Source organism: Protopterus annectens, chromosome 4.part0 (genome assembly GCF_019279795.1).
Source record: "Protopterus annectens isolate FY-2018-M chromosome 4.part0, PAN1.0, whole genome shotgun sequence".
Taxonomy (NCBI): Eukaryota; Metazoa; Chordata; order Ceratodontiformes; family Protopteridae; genus Protopterus; species Protopterus annectens.
Window position 1 is genome coordinate 1,707,147,745 of NC_056733.1, and position 16,762 is coordinate 1,707,164,506.

Here is a 16,762-nt window from a genome sequence, read left to right on the forward strand (position 1 = left end):
TTAAACTGTGTTCTGTAGGTGCCCTTCTTTTTAAATATTTATCTCCCATCATACAATGAAAACAGGTTGAGAGGGCCAGCATCCTGGAACTAATGCCATCAGGTTCTCCTTCAAGGGAGGCCAGCTCAGCACATGTGGCAAGATCTACAGAGCAGAGATAACCTGTTAACTGAAATCTCAGAGATGGAGGATCCTGGAAGGATAGTCAGCATAATTTTGGCTTAGACATTGCCACTTAGCTTGTTTTAGGTGTCGTGTGTTCTGGCAAATCACTGTGGTTCTGTGGTTTGCAACAATGCAAGGATAATTGTGTGATGTCGCCTTGTAAATGTAGCATTTTGTTCCAGTTTGTGTACTGAAAGCACATCTGGATACAGTGCTCTCTTGCTTCAAAGTAATACTTATCAGCAAAGCATTACCCACATCCATAGTAATGCCCACTGTTATCTACCCCCCCAAACCATGTTTATATCAAAGTTCCAGACAATATCATGTATCCAGTCGCTGTGTAAATTACACCACTGCCGTTCTCACTGTCTGTCCTCTACGTAACACCTATGTGTAATTCTCTGTCCCACTCATTAACTGTAATCTCTCAGTCACATCTGTCCCATGTGCCCACTAAGTTTTTCATGTGCATCAGCCATTTTATCCACATTCCTTGTGCTTGTATGTTTCCTTTCTTTCTTAATGCACTTTCATATAAAAAAATAGCAGTGACCAAATGCATGATCCTGGAGTCTCTAACCTTTTGTATGTCCCACTTGTTGTGTATCCGTGGTACGTGGTACCCTACCTCCTCTTTCATTCCTCAGTGCTAGCATTATGTGGTATATAACTCCACCCACTATACCTGACACCAAAGTATTGCATTGATGGCTTTGCTTTGTGATACATCTTGGAAAGTCAGTATTTGTGTCTACCTCTTCTGTCTCTCTATGGACTGAATGTTTAGTTTTGCATTGTACTCTGTATTTTTAAATTCCAGTTACAGCACTGTTACAGTGCTGCTTGCATGTTATGGTTGATGCAATTTCTACACATAATGACTGAGAGCTCATTTTTGTATGATTCTTGTATTAACTAACACACATTGTATATATACTATTATATGCTCTAACAAGTTCTTTACCCTTTGTAGCATGTCCAGACATTAGCCATTGCTAGCTGCTTTTGCCTTGTTTTTTTTCTGTGATGGTGATAATTCAGTGCATATGGATGGTTACATTTATGAGTTTGCCACTGTATGGCATTGTATCTTTATGGTCTATTGTTGGTAGTGTGCTGAAGTTTATTTTACAGTTATAGTATTGCTGAATATGAAATGCTTATTCACATGATCACACAGACAGCTATAGTAGGCATTCATGTGCATATTTTACTTATGGTGTTAATATCCATATAATTTATGCATTTGGTCAGGTGTGGTCATTTATTTTTCAGTATACTGTACAGACACATGGGTCTTTGTGCTTTTTCTGGTGTATTTTGTCACTTGAGAATTTGGCTCATATGCTGGGAGAGTGTAGATAAAAGTTTTCCCATTTTTCTTTGTGACATAATGGCCTGCTTTGCTATCTCTTTACTCCACATCTCAATTTTTCCCTATCCAATCATCAGTTTTGTTCACTGACCTCACTTTCCTTTCCTTTTCTCACTTTCATTTTTTTTCTTACCTCACGTTTGTGTTTTTCTCATAGTTCATCTGTTTTATGTTTTACTTCTCATACTAATCATCTAAGGAACCTCTGAGTTACACAACTGTGTAAATACTCTAAATACCATATATATTATCACCCACAAGCTTGTCACATGTCTTAAGATGGCCATCAGATAATTTTTTTTCTTCAAATGTCTGCTCCAAAACTTCATTATTACTAAGCGGTGTTTGAACAATACAATCCACGTGTAAAATGTCATTGTTACTTTCATTTTGTTTATTCCCTGGGCTGAACATGAAAAAAGACCCATCTGGATTAGTGTTCTGCCCTTAGAAAGAAATGAAACAAGCAATCACATGTATGCATACATAAATAAATTCTGCTATGTGCTTTGTTGGTACCTTTGATATATTGCATGTCATGTTCACATGGCTTGCTGGCATACAATGTTTTCATCACTGATTCTTGTTTTCTTCTTGTATTCTCTTTTTGCTCTAACTTTTCTTTTTCTCCTCTCTCTCTCTTAAAACCATTACAGCCCACTATAACCTACTATATCCAGGTCCCCTCTACTTACCCTTCTGAAATTCTACACTCCACTGATAGGTTCTCGATCCTCTGCTGCCCTCCTTGCTTCTGGTTTCTACTCGCTCCGTTCACCCCGCGGGCTCACTCCGCTCCCCTACCCTGTCCCCAAATTCCACCTGCCCCCAGCACCTCTACCTTTATTAGCTCATAACCACACCCACTAACATTCCCAGTCCAATCAGTCTCCAGAATTCCAGACACACCTATTCCCTATTCCACCCTAATTAACCTTCATTCACCTTTCCTAGTTTTTTTTTTTCACCTAGCCAATTTAGACTACATTACTATCTCAACACTCACTCCAATACCACATCCCCAGCAAATCCTTACACTACTATCAATTCCATACCACTATTTAAGTACTTACCAGATCCTCTACATATAAACCTCTCTCATTTCTACATTTAATTCAACATCTAAGTACCCCCATCTCAAAATGCTTTCAAAACCCTCATTCATCTCCATTTTACTACTTCTACTTCTTAACTTAACCTATTTTCACTACCTCACCCAGCCCAGTAATTCCTACCACTCACAATCCTTCCATGTAACTAACCACCTTACCTCCTCTCTCTCAAACTCTAACACCCCAATTTCTCCCCATCTATTTCTTATAAAAAACATTCTACTTTATCCATATAAACTTATCACCACTCATAAACAATCTACCCCCATAGTAACTGGCAAATCCTTCAAAATCACAATAGAACCTAATCCTTTCTCTAAACTGTCCAATTACCTCTCTAACCCAATCCTACACCTGATTACCAGTCTAATATTAGGTGATATCCATCCTAACCCAGGCGCCCCCACCTCAACCATTACAGACAAGAGCATATTACTAACTTCTATAAACTCCCAAAGTATAGTTAACAAAATCTCAAACCTCCATGCCTGGCTCATACATAATAAACCTGACATCTTATCCATCTCAGAAACATGGTTAAAACCCCATATAAAAGACTCTGAAATAACTCCACCAAACTATTCTATCATTAGAAAATACAGGTCCCTCAAAAAAGGGAGAGGAGTAGCTCTCCTCTACTCATCCTCCTTGTCAGTTACTCCCTATAACAAACCTACTCCTCAATTTAATAATGCTGAACTTCTCTTAACACTACTTCAAGTTAACAAACACAAACACATATGTATAGCTTCCCTATACATCCCCCAGGGGATAATATTTCCACACTCGAAGACATCCTTTCCTGGCTCTCCAATAACATTAGAAATTAAACTATACTCTTAGGAGACATGAATATTAACTGGGCCTCCATTCAATCTCCTACAAACCCACTTAATATCAACCTCTACAATTTCTCACAGCTAATCACCTTTATTACATGCCCCTCAAAAAACCCCACTAGCAGCAATATTCTGGATTGGATTTTAGTCTCTCATCCCCATTATTTCTCCGACAGTGGTACTCTTCCCGACCCTCTTAGTGACCACATACCCACCTTCACTCATCATCTCCCCTTACTCCTACATCGCACTCATAATTATATTACTGTCCATAACCAAAAAAACTTTAACCCAGCAACCTTTTCTAACTCTCTAAAAACAATAAACTGGAATTGTCTAAAAACATTACCTCTAGATAACGCAGTTGCCCACTTTAACTTAACATTCTTAAAAATGCTAGACTTCCATGCTCCCTTAAGGACAAAGAGAATAAAAATCAATACTGCCCCTTGGCTTACCAAACACACACTAGCAACCATGCGTCTCAAAGATAAAGTCTGGGCACACTACCTGAAAAATAAGACCCCTATCTTACACAATGAATACAAAACACTTAGAAATAAGGTAAAAAAGCTCATCATCTCTGATCGACAAAACTACTTCTCCATCCTCCAAAACAGTAACAAAACAAATCCTCAAAAATTCTGGAAAGGTATCTCTACTCTACTTAACACCAGCAAACCAGACACCCCCACCCCAGACCCTAACACCCATGATACAGACTTAGCTACTCAATTTAACTCATTTTTCATTGAATCTATTTCCAAATTAACCTCTTCATTCTCTAACAACACCACATTCTCCAATGTACCCCCATCCTCCCCTACCAACACTCCACCCTGCACTGCTACCACTCCCTCACTCTCATCCACTAACTTTCCACCCTCCACCTCTCCTCCTACACTCACTTCCTCCCCATCTTCTCCCCCCCAACACCCCCTCTCCACACTCCCCACTATTCTATTTAAAACCCAAACCCACTCCTACTATAAAAAACTCCTACTGAAACTGAAGTCATGCACTAATGCTCCTGATAACATCCCTTCTTACTTTCTTAGCATAGCTGCTGATGCAGTTGCCTACCCCATTAGCATTCTAATCAACCATTCTATCCAGGAAAGTACAGTTCCCCAAATCTGGAAAAAAGGCCTTTATCATACCTTTACATAAAGATGGCAACAATAACAGTGTTACTAATTTCCGCCCCATCGTTATCCTGTCTCCCATCTCTAAACTCCTAGAAAAGTGTATCCAAATTCAACTCCTACCACATCTCTTAGATAATAACCTACTAACTCCCACACAACATGGTTTCAGACCTGGTCACAGCACTATGGCAGCCCTCCTCTCCTTCCTTGAAACTATAAACAAAGCCCGGGACTCTGGACTTATTGTTTCGACCCTACTACTTGACCTCTCTAAGGCCTTTGACACTATCTCACACAGCCTGCTTTTAACTAAATTCTCAAAACTTAACCTATCTCCTTCATCTTTGAACTGGTTCTCCAGCTACTTATCAAATAGATATCAAGCAGTAAAATGGAAAAAGGCAACCTCCTCATTTCTAAATACCCCAACTGGAGTTCCCCAAGGCTACATATTAGGTCCCCTCCTCTTTAACATATTCATAAATTACTTCCATAACTCTATCCCTTTCTCAAACATTATCCAATATGCAGATGACTCAGCTATTATCTGCTCTGCCTCATCTATCCCTACACTCCTCAAGCTTACTCAAGATTCGTTTTCAACCACTGAGCAATGGATGAAAAGAAACCATCTAGCACTCAATGCCTCTAAAACCAAATTAATGGTATTCACCCCCTCTAAAGTCACCTTTTTTAATAGTAACACATTCTCTATTACTAGTCGAAATAACACACCTCTGGAACTGGTGTCAGAGACCAAATTACTTGGTGTCCAAATTGATAACCAGCTCAAATTCAACTCATATTTACAACTAAATATAAAAAAAACCCATCAAAAACTAGGTATGCTCTATCGGCAAAATCACTACCTTACACCTGCTACTAAAATCACTCTTTCTACTTCCTTTCTTATCCTCTCCCTTCTCTATGGAGCTCCACTTCTAACTAATCTACAGTCCTCTCTGAAAACACAACTCTCCTCCTACTACAACAAAATTCTCAAGTTCGCTACCAGCCACAAGTCCTCCACCCACCACTGTTCCTCTCTCCAACAATTAAATTGGCTAGAACTACCCAAGCATCTCACCTATACCCAACTAACTCTTGCACACAAGCTCATTTTCAACCCCTCCCTCTGTCCCTCCCTGTCTTCTGCCTTTAAAATGCACCTACCCAATAGAGTATTAAGGTCTAACAACCAAAATCTATTAGAAGTCCACAAACCAACTCGTCCCCCAGGCAAAAATCTTCTATCGCATGGTCTAGCACGCTTCTGGAACTCCCTACCTCCATCAGTTCGTATCACCTCTAACCATTTTATTTTCAAAAAATCTCTTCACTTATATCTAGTATCCCAGTGGGAATGCTCTTGCTTCCACCCCACATAACTAACACTGGTAATTCCATCTTCCTTTCCTTCCCCCATTTACACCTGCAATCTTCCCTTATAATTTATCCTATGTCAAGCACTCTTATTGTTGTTACTGTATCCACAAGAATACACTATGCTCACCTCTTAAGTGTATGATTCCTGATATGTAATTTGACTTCTTATTATTTACTTTGCAACATTCCTTCTTTGTCTGTACCCTGTAAGCTTCATCACTAATTTGTATTAGTTGTAAAAGTTTCATCTCTAGTTTGTATTCGCTGTAATGTTTCCTCTACTATTTTGTAATTGTTTGCTTGAATCTTTTACAGTTGTATAATTATCATGTATAACCTATTGCAACTTTGATTGTTTGGAGCTTTTCTCCCTAGGACTCCATTGAAAACGGGTTCATTTTGGCCCAATGGACTATCCTGGTAAACCAACTGCAAATAAATAAATAAATAAATAAATTAGGGTTATTTAATACTTATTTACGAATTGTGTGTTTACAGAAAAAGAAATTATTCTGTCTTGTAAATATTCTCTTTACACATCATCACTGCTCACAGTCACATTTTTGTGCTATGTCCTGGCAGTTATTTGGGAGTTTGACATGCCTCCCATCTACCATACTAACTTTCTATGTATGTTTAGCAGGTAGTTCAGTGTGTTCCTTTATTTCATGTATTGGGAGTGCAGCTTATGTTTCACTTTGATTATTTTTGGTAGGTCACAATTTTATTATTTCCTCCTTTTTAAATTGTACAACATTCCTGCAACTAGCTGTGTACTCTGTATATTTTCTGTGGCTGTTGCTAATTATTGTGGTGAATTTTTTACTATTTTATGGTGGCACATTTTATAGTAGACCCTGGTGTGTTTGCTAATTTTGCTGATGTTTGCTTTGTTTTGCATGTCAAATTTTAGTTAATTGGTGACTTTTAAACATTGGAGCAGTATTCTCTCTTTACTTTTGACAGTTCGGCATCAATGTGTTTTGTTTAAAATACAACATACTTTAAACCTGTAATGATATGTATATACAACATAAAATTATTGTTTTCAAAGTAAGTGAAATATGAGAAGGATACTATTAAAAAGTAAATATGTGTGAGCATGCCAAAATACTTCATAATTAAATATGTTTGGCAAGAACTGTAGAATGCTAATCACTGTCCTGCTGCTGAGTGAACATCACCGAAAATATTATTGTCTATTGGAAAGGCTAAATGGAATGACAAAGTAAATGCAGAAATCTTCAGAAGAAAAGCAAAGAGGTCAGTCACTACTTATTCCTAACCATTTCAATGATTACCATAGCTGCTGATGAGGCCTGCAAGAGTCAGTTAATACAGATAATACAGAATGATGAGTTAAACACAGTAGCCAGGGGGGAGAGAGAGAGAGAGAGAGAGAGTGTGTGTGTGTGCGTGTGTGTGTGTGTGTGTGTGTGTGTGTGTGTGTGTGTGTGTGTGTGTGTGTGTGTGGGTGTGTGTGTGTGTGTGTGTGTGTGTGTGTGTGTGTGTGTGTGTGTGTGTGTGTGTGTGTGTGTGTGCGTGCGTGTGTGTGTGTGTGTGTGTGTGTGTGTGTGCATGTGTGCGTGTGTGTGTGTGTGTGTGTGTGTGTATATGTGTGTGTGGGTGTATGCATGAGTAGTGTACACGTGCATATAAGTGTGTGTAACAAGTTAAAATACATGGTTGTGGTCTGAATTTCTTTAACTTGATCACTGTCAAACATCACTGTACTGAGTAAGGAGGATGTTGTTTAAGAAAAACTAATTGCTACCTTGCCCATTCTTCCCTAATATTAATGTTAGTGAAATTCTCAAGCAATAATAAACTTTACCAAACAAGATGAGCTTTTGAGCAGAACTCTGACACTTAATTGCGCATTTTAATAAAATGTACTAACCATTCCACCGCTTGCTGTATGCTTTTCTTTTACAGTATTCATTTTTGTTATGCTAGTGTCAAGTACTGACCTCAAGCCTCTTATGGCTTTTATGTTTTTATGTTATCTTTTTTTGTTTTTATGTTATTTTAGGTGAATGCATGCCAGAGCTTTGCCCTTTAGTGTGACATAGTTAATAGGTTTGTGAATGTGTGGTCAAGCGAGCTGAATTATTGTCTATTTATATTTGGTGGGATGAATGCATATATGCAGTTTGTGTGAACTGTCAAAAATAAACAGATGGAAGAAGTGCAGCTGACATGAATCAGCATAAGTATTTTTATGAAAATGAATCATTAAGCCAATTCCAGTCTCAAACATTGACAGAATGAAGGATTTTTTTTCCTTTTAAGTGAGTAATTTTAACATCTGGCATACTTTCATGTTTTTTTTTTTTTTTTATCTCTGCTGGTTTGTTATAATCACAAACATTTTACAAGGAGTAGCTGGAGTCAGGGATATACACATGCACATCTTAAAAAGTAGATAGAAACTGCTGTATAACATAATCTGCCCATGTTCCCATCTATTACTTGGTTTAATGCAGAACAATATGAAAGACAACAACCAACACCATATGAAGCCGTCAGTCAGTTCTGATAGAGTTTTATGACTGGATAACAGGAGAACTTGGCAGATCACTGGCACACATGATGTTCTGTCTTCTGCAAGATGTTTGTTTCATACTCATGTAGGGACCTGCTAGAAAACATGTTTGGGTTAGGATAAAGACAAGAAGACAGAGGTGGTTAAAAGGTAGAAATGACAGTGGTGGGGTAAGAGGGTTAATACAAGAAATAAAGAAAGTGAATTATGATGTACCAGAGGGAAAGGTGCTGGGTCTAGTACTGTTCAATGCATTTATTTCAGACATATATGAATAGACACAGAATAGGACCATTATATTAAGCGATGACACAATAAAATGCAGCAGAATGGAGGGAGCTTTAAGGAAAGATTTGGAAACACTGACCTCGTGGTCACGAATGTGTCAGCTGAGGTTCAGTGTAAACAAAACAAGGCTTTGTATCAGGGCCATGTCGACCATGGTGTGAAACATAATCGGAGAGGGTGTAAGGGGAATGATGGCACCAGAGCAAGATAAAGATCTGTCCATGTTGGTCACATGGACCACCAGGAGAAGAGTGAGATGGCAGTGAGAACAAAAAACATGATGTTTATACATATCATCAGGAGACAGACTTCAGAAACAAGGTTTAAAGCTCATTGCTATATATGGTCCTGGTCAGATGATACCTTGATGCTGTATGCAGTTCAGGAGACCACAAATGCTATTGGGCATCAAGCTGTTTGAACAAGTACAGAGGAAAGCCAAGAGAAGGGTGGGTGGGTGGGATCAAGGAAAAAGATATGAGTGCACTCAAGAGGATCTCAAGCTCATTTCACTATCTCACAGAGGAACAGGAGGGTCAATATAATATGAGTGTATGAGGTCAACTTAGGAAGATGTGAAGGGGTCATCTTGAACATGAAAAACTGAGAAATAATGGATGCCACAGTCAACATACTATATGAAACAACTACTGCTTGAATTAACAAAAGTACCTGTTCAAGGAGATAGAATACAGTGACCTACAACTAGAATGAGTGATGGAGAGGGAATCCACAGAGGCATTCATGGAGCCATGAGAATGGCAGAAAAGGAAATATAGTGACAGAGGGGAGACAGACCATTAAATGCATTTAAAGAACAAACCTGATTGGGCATTTTTCTCACTTTTTTACTGTCAAGCAAAAGATATATAATGCAACACTAGTTAGACTTACTGCTGTCATAAAATGATTTATTTCTAATAGTACTAATTTAAGCTCGTGACTCAATGATATTACTATAAAATGTGAGGTCTGAGTCTGTGGAATGGCAGTCTCATGTCCTGTGTCTACATATTCATCGCATATCTAATGAACATATCCCAAAAGTGGGCTTAACCTTCAAACATCAACACATTTTGAGATGCATTTGAAGCATGAGATGGAGTACATTATTCACACAATTATTGTGGCACTTTGTGAACAGTGTTACTGTGATTCTGCATTTGATTGCAATGAAAAGACAGTGGTATTTGTTTTCAAAAAATGTCACAAAAAATCATTGCTACTTTGGACTATAACTGATTAATCCTCTTTTCAAGCACGTTTTGCCAGTCAAATATATAGCACACAATGATGTTATTTTCATACACCGATACTATGTATTTATTTTGAAGTTGAGAATTATCCACACACACTACCATTGTTTCCAAGATAACACACAATAGCATGTGGTTTGTCATGCTATAGCATCATACCTGAAGCAGAAAAAGCTGTGCACTTGCTATGCTTGACTCATAATAATGTGCTTTGATAAAACACTTGCTGGAGAGTATTATTCCAATTGCAAATGGGAACCAAAAGATAGAAGCATTTTATTTTGATCAGTGCATCAGTTACAAAGCAATATCATCACAGGTGAAAATTAGTTTTGAGATAGTTGCTGTCTACTTTATAGTATATAATGTTAATAAAACTTGAAAAGCCTTGGTATTATCCTGTATTGGCTCACTGCTTGCAATATCCTTCCCCCATGTCTGATCATAACTGTATATTATCATTGCAACTCATCCAAGCACATAAACTTATATTTAGCCCTTCTCTCTGCCCCTGCCTCATCTCAACCTTTAAAATTCATCTTCCCAACAGATGACTATGATCCAACCAACAAAATCTTATTGAACTGCATAAACCCTCCCGCCGACCTGGCAAACATCTTCTTTCCTTCTGCCTCGCATACCACTGGAACTCCCTCCCACCTCTCATCCGTACCACCAACAGTCTCTCTATTTTTAAATCTCTTCTCCACTCTCACTTAACATCACTGTGGGAATGCTCTCGCTCTCATCCTACATAATATCCCTATCTATATCACTTCTCCACTCTCACCTAACATCACTGTGGGAATGCTCTCGCTCTCATCCTACATAATATCCCTATCTATATCACTTCTCCACTCTCACCTAACATCACTGTGGGAATGCTCTCGCTCTCATCCTACATAATATCTCTATCTACATCACTTCTGCACTCTCATTTAACATCACTGTGGGAATGCTCTCGCTCTCATCCTACATAATATCTCTTATCTATATCACTTCTGCACTCTCACCTAACATCACTGTGGGAATGCTCTTGCTGTCATCCTACATAATATCTCTATCTATATCACTTCTCCACTCTCACCTAACATCACTGTGGGAATGCTCTCGCTCTCATCCTACATAATATCCCTATCTATATCACTTCTCCACTCTCACCTAACATCACTGTGGGAATGCTCTCGCTCTCATCCTACATAATATCTCTATCTACATCACTTCTGCACTCTCACCTAACATCACTGTGGGAATGCTCTCGCTCTCATCCTACATAATATCTCTTATCTATATCACTTCTGCACTCTCACCTAACATCACTGTGGGAATGCTCTTGCTGTCATCCTACATAATATCTCTATCTATAATCCCTTCTGCACTCTCACCTAACATCACTGTGGGAATGCTCTCGCTCTCATCCAACATAATATCTCTATCTATATCACTTCTGCACTCTCACCTAACATCACTGTGGGAATGCTCTTGCTCTCATCCTACATAATATCTCTATCTATAATCCCTTCCTACTTCAAACACTTCTGCTGACACCTTAGAAACTCTCTCTTTATTCCTCCTTAATACATTTATATGGGGTACTTTGCACTACCTTTTACAACTGGAACTAACTCGATTATTATTAACACTGTGATACTTTATCTACCCTGACATTTGATTATTGTTAAAACTATGATACTTCTCTACTCTGACATTTAACACTGGGATACTGCATCTACCCTGACATTTTATTATTGTTAAAACTGTGATACTCTATCTATTCTAACATTTTATTTTCTAACTCTCTCTAACCTCTGTATCAGTAACTAGTAGATTTAAAGTTATGTCTTCTTAGTAGCTCTGTGTAACTTAGAATTATTTTATTGTATTTTGTAATATTGTTATTCTCACTAGTTGTATTAATGGAGCTTTTCTCCCCAGGACTCCACTGAAAATGGGCTCCTCAAGGCCCAATGGACCACCCTGGTAAAACAAACTGCAGATAAATAAATAAATAAATTGTGTGCATGGTTCAGTAATGAATTGGTTCACTTAGATTTGTTTAGCTATGGCCATATAAATAGTACCATGAATGGCAAGCCATATAGTCTACTCCAGTTAATCAAAGTGGGTCACATCAGTCATCATCAAGAGAAAATCACATCATCAAATGCAGTGCTCTTTAAATTACATACAAACCCAGCACACTTAGATCTTAATTAAGGGATACAACATCAAGACTCCACATCCTCTTAATGTAATACACCAGCACTTTGGTGTAAATATCTATATAGGTGAATCTCTTCCCCTTTTTATTCCCTGAAACTGAGTATGATTTTGATAAACCAGTATCTTTAGTGAACAAATCTGACAAACAAATACTTGGTGTGTCCAGTCTTGAACAATGAAATGAATCCAAGACCTTAATATTAATAGTTAACTGTTATTATTCCAGGCAGATAGACTTCTCTATCAAAAGAAAACATTTCCTCTGTATCTTTTGCCCAATCAAAGTAAGCACTTCAAGGATCTAAGTTGGAATAAGAGATGCAAAGGTCTCCAATTTTTCACAAGAACAGGCTTGCACTCTTTGCTTCATGGTATGCAAAGTTATTTCCCTCCTTCTAGAGTAATGTTCATGACACAATAAGTAAAACCATGGATTAAACTGTTATTGTCGAAGGAATCCCTGAGCATGCCATAATAATCTCAAAAAATGTGGTCCTATTCTGTTTTCTCTCAGCCTTGAGAAGTCTCTGTCATGATGATTGTGTTTTACTTCCTGCTGTGATATTTCATCTTGAAAGTATGAATGTGACTTTCATTAGTCACATCAAAACTGCATTACTCATAAATGCAATGCATCACTTTGTAGACTCTGCATCTTAAACAGTTGAGTCTTTTTTTAAAGTATTTTTAAAACCTGAATGTCTTGCAACCATATGTTGAACAGGAGAAGAATAAATTGTACTGCCCCTGCTATGTCTAGATACAACTCCATAAAACAAGATGAGTATTATCAAGTGTAAAGGGTATATTGTTCCAAAATGGTGAATCAGTGATTTTCCGTCCTGAATACTTTGTTTTGTCATAGCAGGAGCTGTTTAAGGGTCATTGCTGCACTCATTTTTATTCTTGTCCTTTAACTTTCAGTAAAGGTGATTTATTATAAACAGCAATTATCTGGTACAGCAAGATTTTGTAGAGCAATAAACAGGCAAGTGATGTGAAACCCTGTAATGTGGTGCCATTCTAATGCTATTAGTGAATTCTTAACTTTTTTTTCTGAGTTGATGTTTAATTACAAAAGCTACCATACATCATGGCAAATTCACTTGCTTGCCTAACCCAGTATATGACCTTCAGCACATATACAGCACACTGTGATATAGAGGCAGTCTCGGCCTTATCAGACAGCATGTTTCCACTGTGTAACATTTCACAACCTAAAAAAATGCCTCATATGGTATGTTATTGGACAAGTAATTTTCATGTCAGCATGTGAGCAGTACCTTCATAAATTGTTTGAAACCTCAGATTGCTGTCTTTTTTGCTAACTTGGATTAATAGGTTGCCATTTAGCTTTCTGGTGAAGGTCCTACTTTGCATAGGAATATCATATCATGAGTATGACTCATTCTTATAATTTTCTTTTGTAGATTGTGTGACTTGGAGGAAGGCAGTTAACTTAACCAAGTTTCCCTGAGTCACCTTTCTCATCCCAAAATAAATTCTAATTGGTGTCACCACATTAAAAAACACGTAAATAAAAAAATAATAATAAGGAATTGGTCTAGGTGCCACTTATCAAACCTGTGTAATTGTTTTGGCTTAAGAAATATCATGTTTCATTCTTGGTAGTAATTTTTATTGCCATCTGGAAATAAAATGAGAATTTTGAGGAACATGTTTCTCTCTGTACTGGTTACCAGCTCAGGAAATGATGAAGGGGCAAAGACTGAATGTTTCTAAGGATGTACTATGCATACTATATTTAACGGGTCTGATTTTTCTAGGCTTCTTTGTAATGCTACACAAGTTTTAGACTCTAGATTATGTTTTAGATTTGTGAATCAAAGAACGTTACTCACCTCCATCGGAAACAGCCTGGACCTAAAACAAAAACAAGAAAAAAAGTGGAAATTAGAATAACTACACAAGATAATGGCTACATTCTTATTTAGAAAATATTTCAGAAAGTGAACATACTATACATCAAATTACATCAGTATAGTCTGAAGATGCATTGGGTAGTACAAGCTGAGAGTCTATCCTAGTGTAATGGCAAACATCATAAATATATAATGCTTTCACAATGGAAAGTCTGAAACATTTATAATTCTGTCACTGTTAATGAGTTTAGGCCCATCTCAATGTGCTTACCTTCTAAAATATTCTGGGTAAGATAATGTGCAGCAGTCTAACCAATCACCTTCATAGCTGCAGAATACTCATTCACCACTACATGGATTTTATACTAGTCAAAACTCCACAACAGCATTTTACACATTTACTAAAGATATGAAACAGGGAACAATGCCTTCTAACTGGAGCAACTTTTGCGAACCTAACAAACTTGCTTGGCACAGTTGAGCAAGCACTAATAATTCACTCTATAATAGCAGCCAATATCTGCCCTGACTCCATTTTATCCCATACACTTTTCACCCTGTTTATCAACAAACTCCCTATAAATATCCAATCTTTGCTATATTTGTTTTATGTGAATAACATTGCAGTGCATGGAGCGCAGTGATTGTACTCCAATGTTTGGAAAAAGATAAATCAGTTAAGTACTAGAGTGGTATGAGAGCCAGTCTTAACAAATGTTAAGCACCCCTCTGCTTAAGTTGTGAAGGTCAAATCTTGGGCTAGTTAGCAAAATCTGCCAGTACTGTCCAGCAAATAACAGCAGCAGAATAAAATATTTATTTCTTACTCTTGTCTATTCTAATAACATGTCCTTGACTTCTTGTTATAAACTTAGAAAATTACTAGAATAACGGGATGTGTCTTCACCTGCAGTTTTTGAAAGATATGAAGTCTAAAACATAACTTTGTGTTATTATTTTATTATTTCAATCCTCGGTTTGTCCAAAAATCACAGGCTTTATGAGGATCATATCAAAACATATGAGGCAAAAATCTGGACAGTCTGCAAGAATTTGGACAGTTGAGAGACATGGAAGATGAATGGGACCTATTACACTGCCTTTCTGACAGTGCTCTCTAAGTGCTTTATGGCTTTGAAAATGGCAAAACACTTAGCATTTTTTTTCTTTTTCTTTTTTACTGTAACTAGAAGTATCAGATAAAGTTCCATATACTACAAAGAATTATGACTGGGTCACTAATCCTAACCTGCTATTATGTGCTCTCATCATGGATGCCAAGATTCACCTCTTGAGCTTCAATCTCAAAAATAATTTCTGGGTGTCCATGTCTCAAATACATAATAAATTGGTTAGAATCAGCAACCTGCCCATAATCGTCTATGTTATCTACAGATTGGGACTTTTCTCACCACTACTACTAAATACCTAAATACTAACTAGAGCAGGAGTTTTCCATCTTCAGTAGCTGTCAAGATAAGAAAGCCTAGTTGTTAACAAAAAGAAGCTATGCTGTCTAGTGCACCACAAAACTGGTCAAAACACTCCAACAACTGAACCACTGCACATAATCAAAAAGTCAACTTATAAACGGTCCATTACTTCAGATACCTTGGAAAATGGATAGATCTCCCACTCAACCTCCAGCACCATATTCAGGATACAAAATCTAAAGTTAAAACCTCCACTGCTATTCCAGGAAGACTTCCTAATTTCTCTGTTCTGCAGTCAGAACAGCTATTGGTAAAGATAACCTCCTTCCTCAGCTGGAATATGGACTACATGTAACAGCTTCCGCCTCCCCCAAAAATTAAACATCTACCATGGGCATCTAATAACATATGCAGGTTCATAACCCTTATATCAAAAAGGAGTATCACAGTACTCTAAAAAAAGCCAGCTGGCTACCTATTCCCAAAGGGCTGTCCTTCTGCTAATCCAGGTCTGTCACTGAAGAATTATTTCTCTTTTTTATTCAAAGACTACTAGAGAAATCACTTCCATCATATAAACCAAGATCTCTTTCTGCAATCATTCTACATCTACAAAGTCTGTTTACTATTCTGAAATACACTGGCCATAAATTCTCCATAATAACATTTAAAATCTGGGAAACCATACCAGAACAAATAAAATCTGTATTATTTCTCAGAAATTTCTGGAGAGACCTTAAAAACTATAAGTTCAAGCAGGTCCAGTGCAAATGCTTCTAATCAGTTCTAATAATACTTTGACTTGATAACTCCTCACAACCTTCCTTACATCCTCTATGTTGTCCCACTGTCTATACACCAAAAGAGATTTACATCTTTCACTAATGTACACTTGCTACTCACCTTCACTCTCCTAAGCAATCTGCAGACTCATGCAACAACCCATTGCCCCTTTCTTCATACCACTCCTCTCCCACATTTCCTACTTCTTTATAACTCTTTGATAATTTATAGTTTGCTTTCACATGCAATTCCAACATTTAGATGCTTTTGTCACACATTAAAATTGGCATGAGTTATTCTGCTTAAACTGTTGATGCATTGTA

The 16,762-nt window shown here is 37.5% G+C and overlaps 1 protein-coding gene across 2 annotated transcripts in view; it reads right to left on the reverse strand.

Annotated features, from left to right (window-relative positions):
* The window catches only part of RGS14 (regulator of G protein signaling 14), an 854,621-nt gene that overhangs the window by 476,570 nt on the left and 361,289 nt on the right, over nt 1–16,762 (reverse strand). For both annotated transcript variants that reach the window (XM_044069441.1, XM_044069439.1), the window contains exon 2: nt 14,203–14,224. In XM_044069441.1, the coding sequence (XP_043925376.1) occupies nt 14,203–14,224 (22 nt within the window). The remainder of the gene's footprint in view (nt 1–14,202; nt 14,225–16,762) is intronic.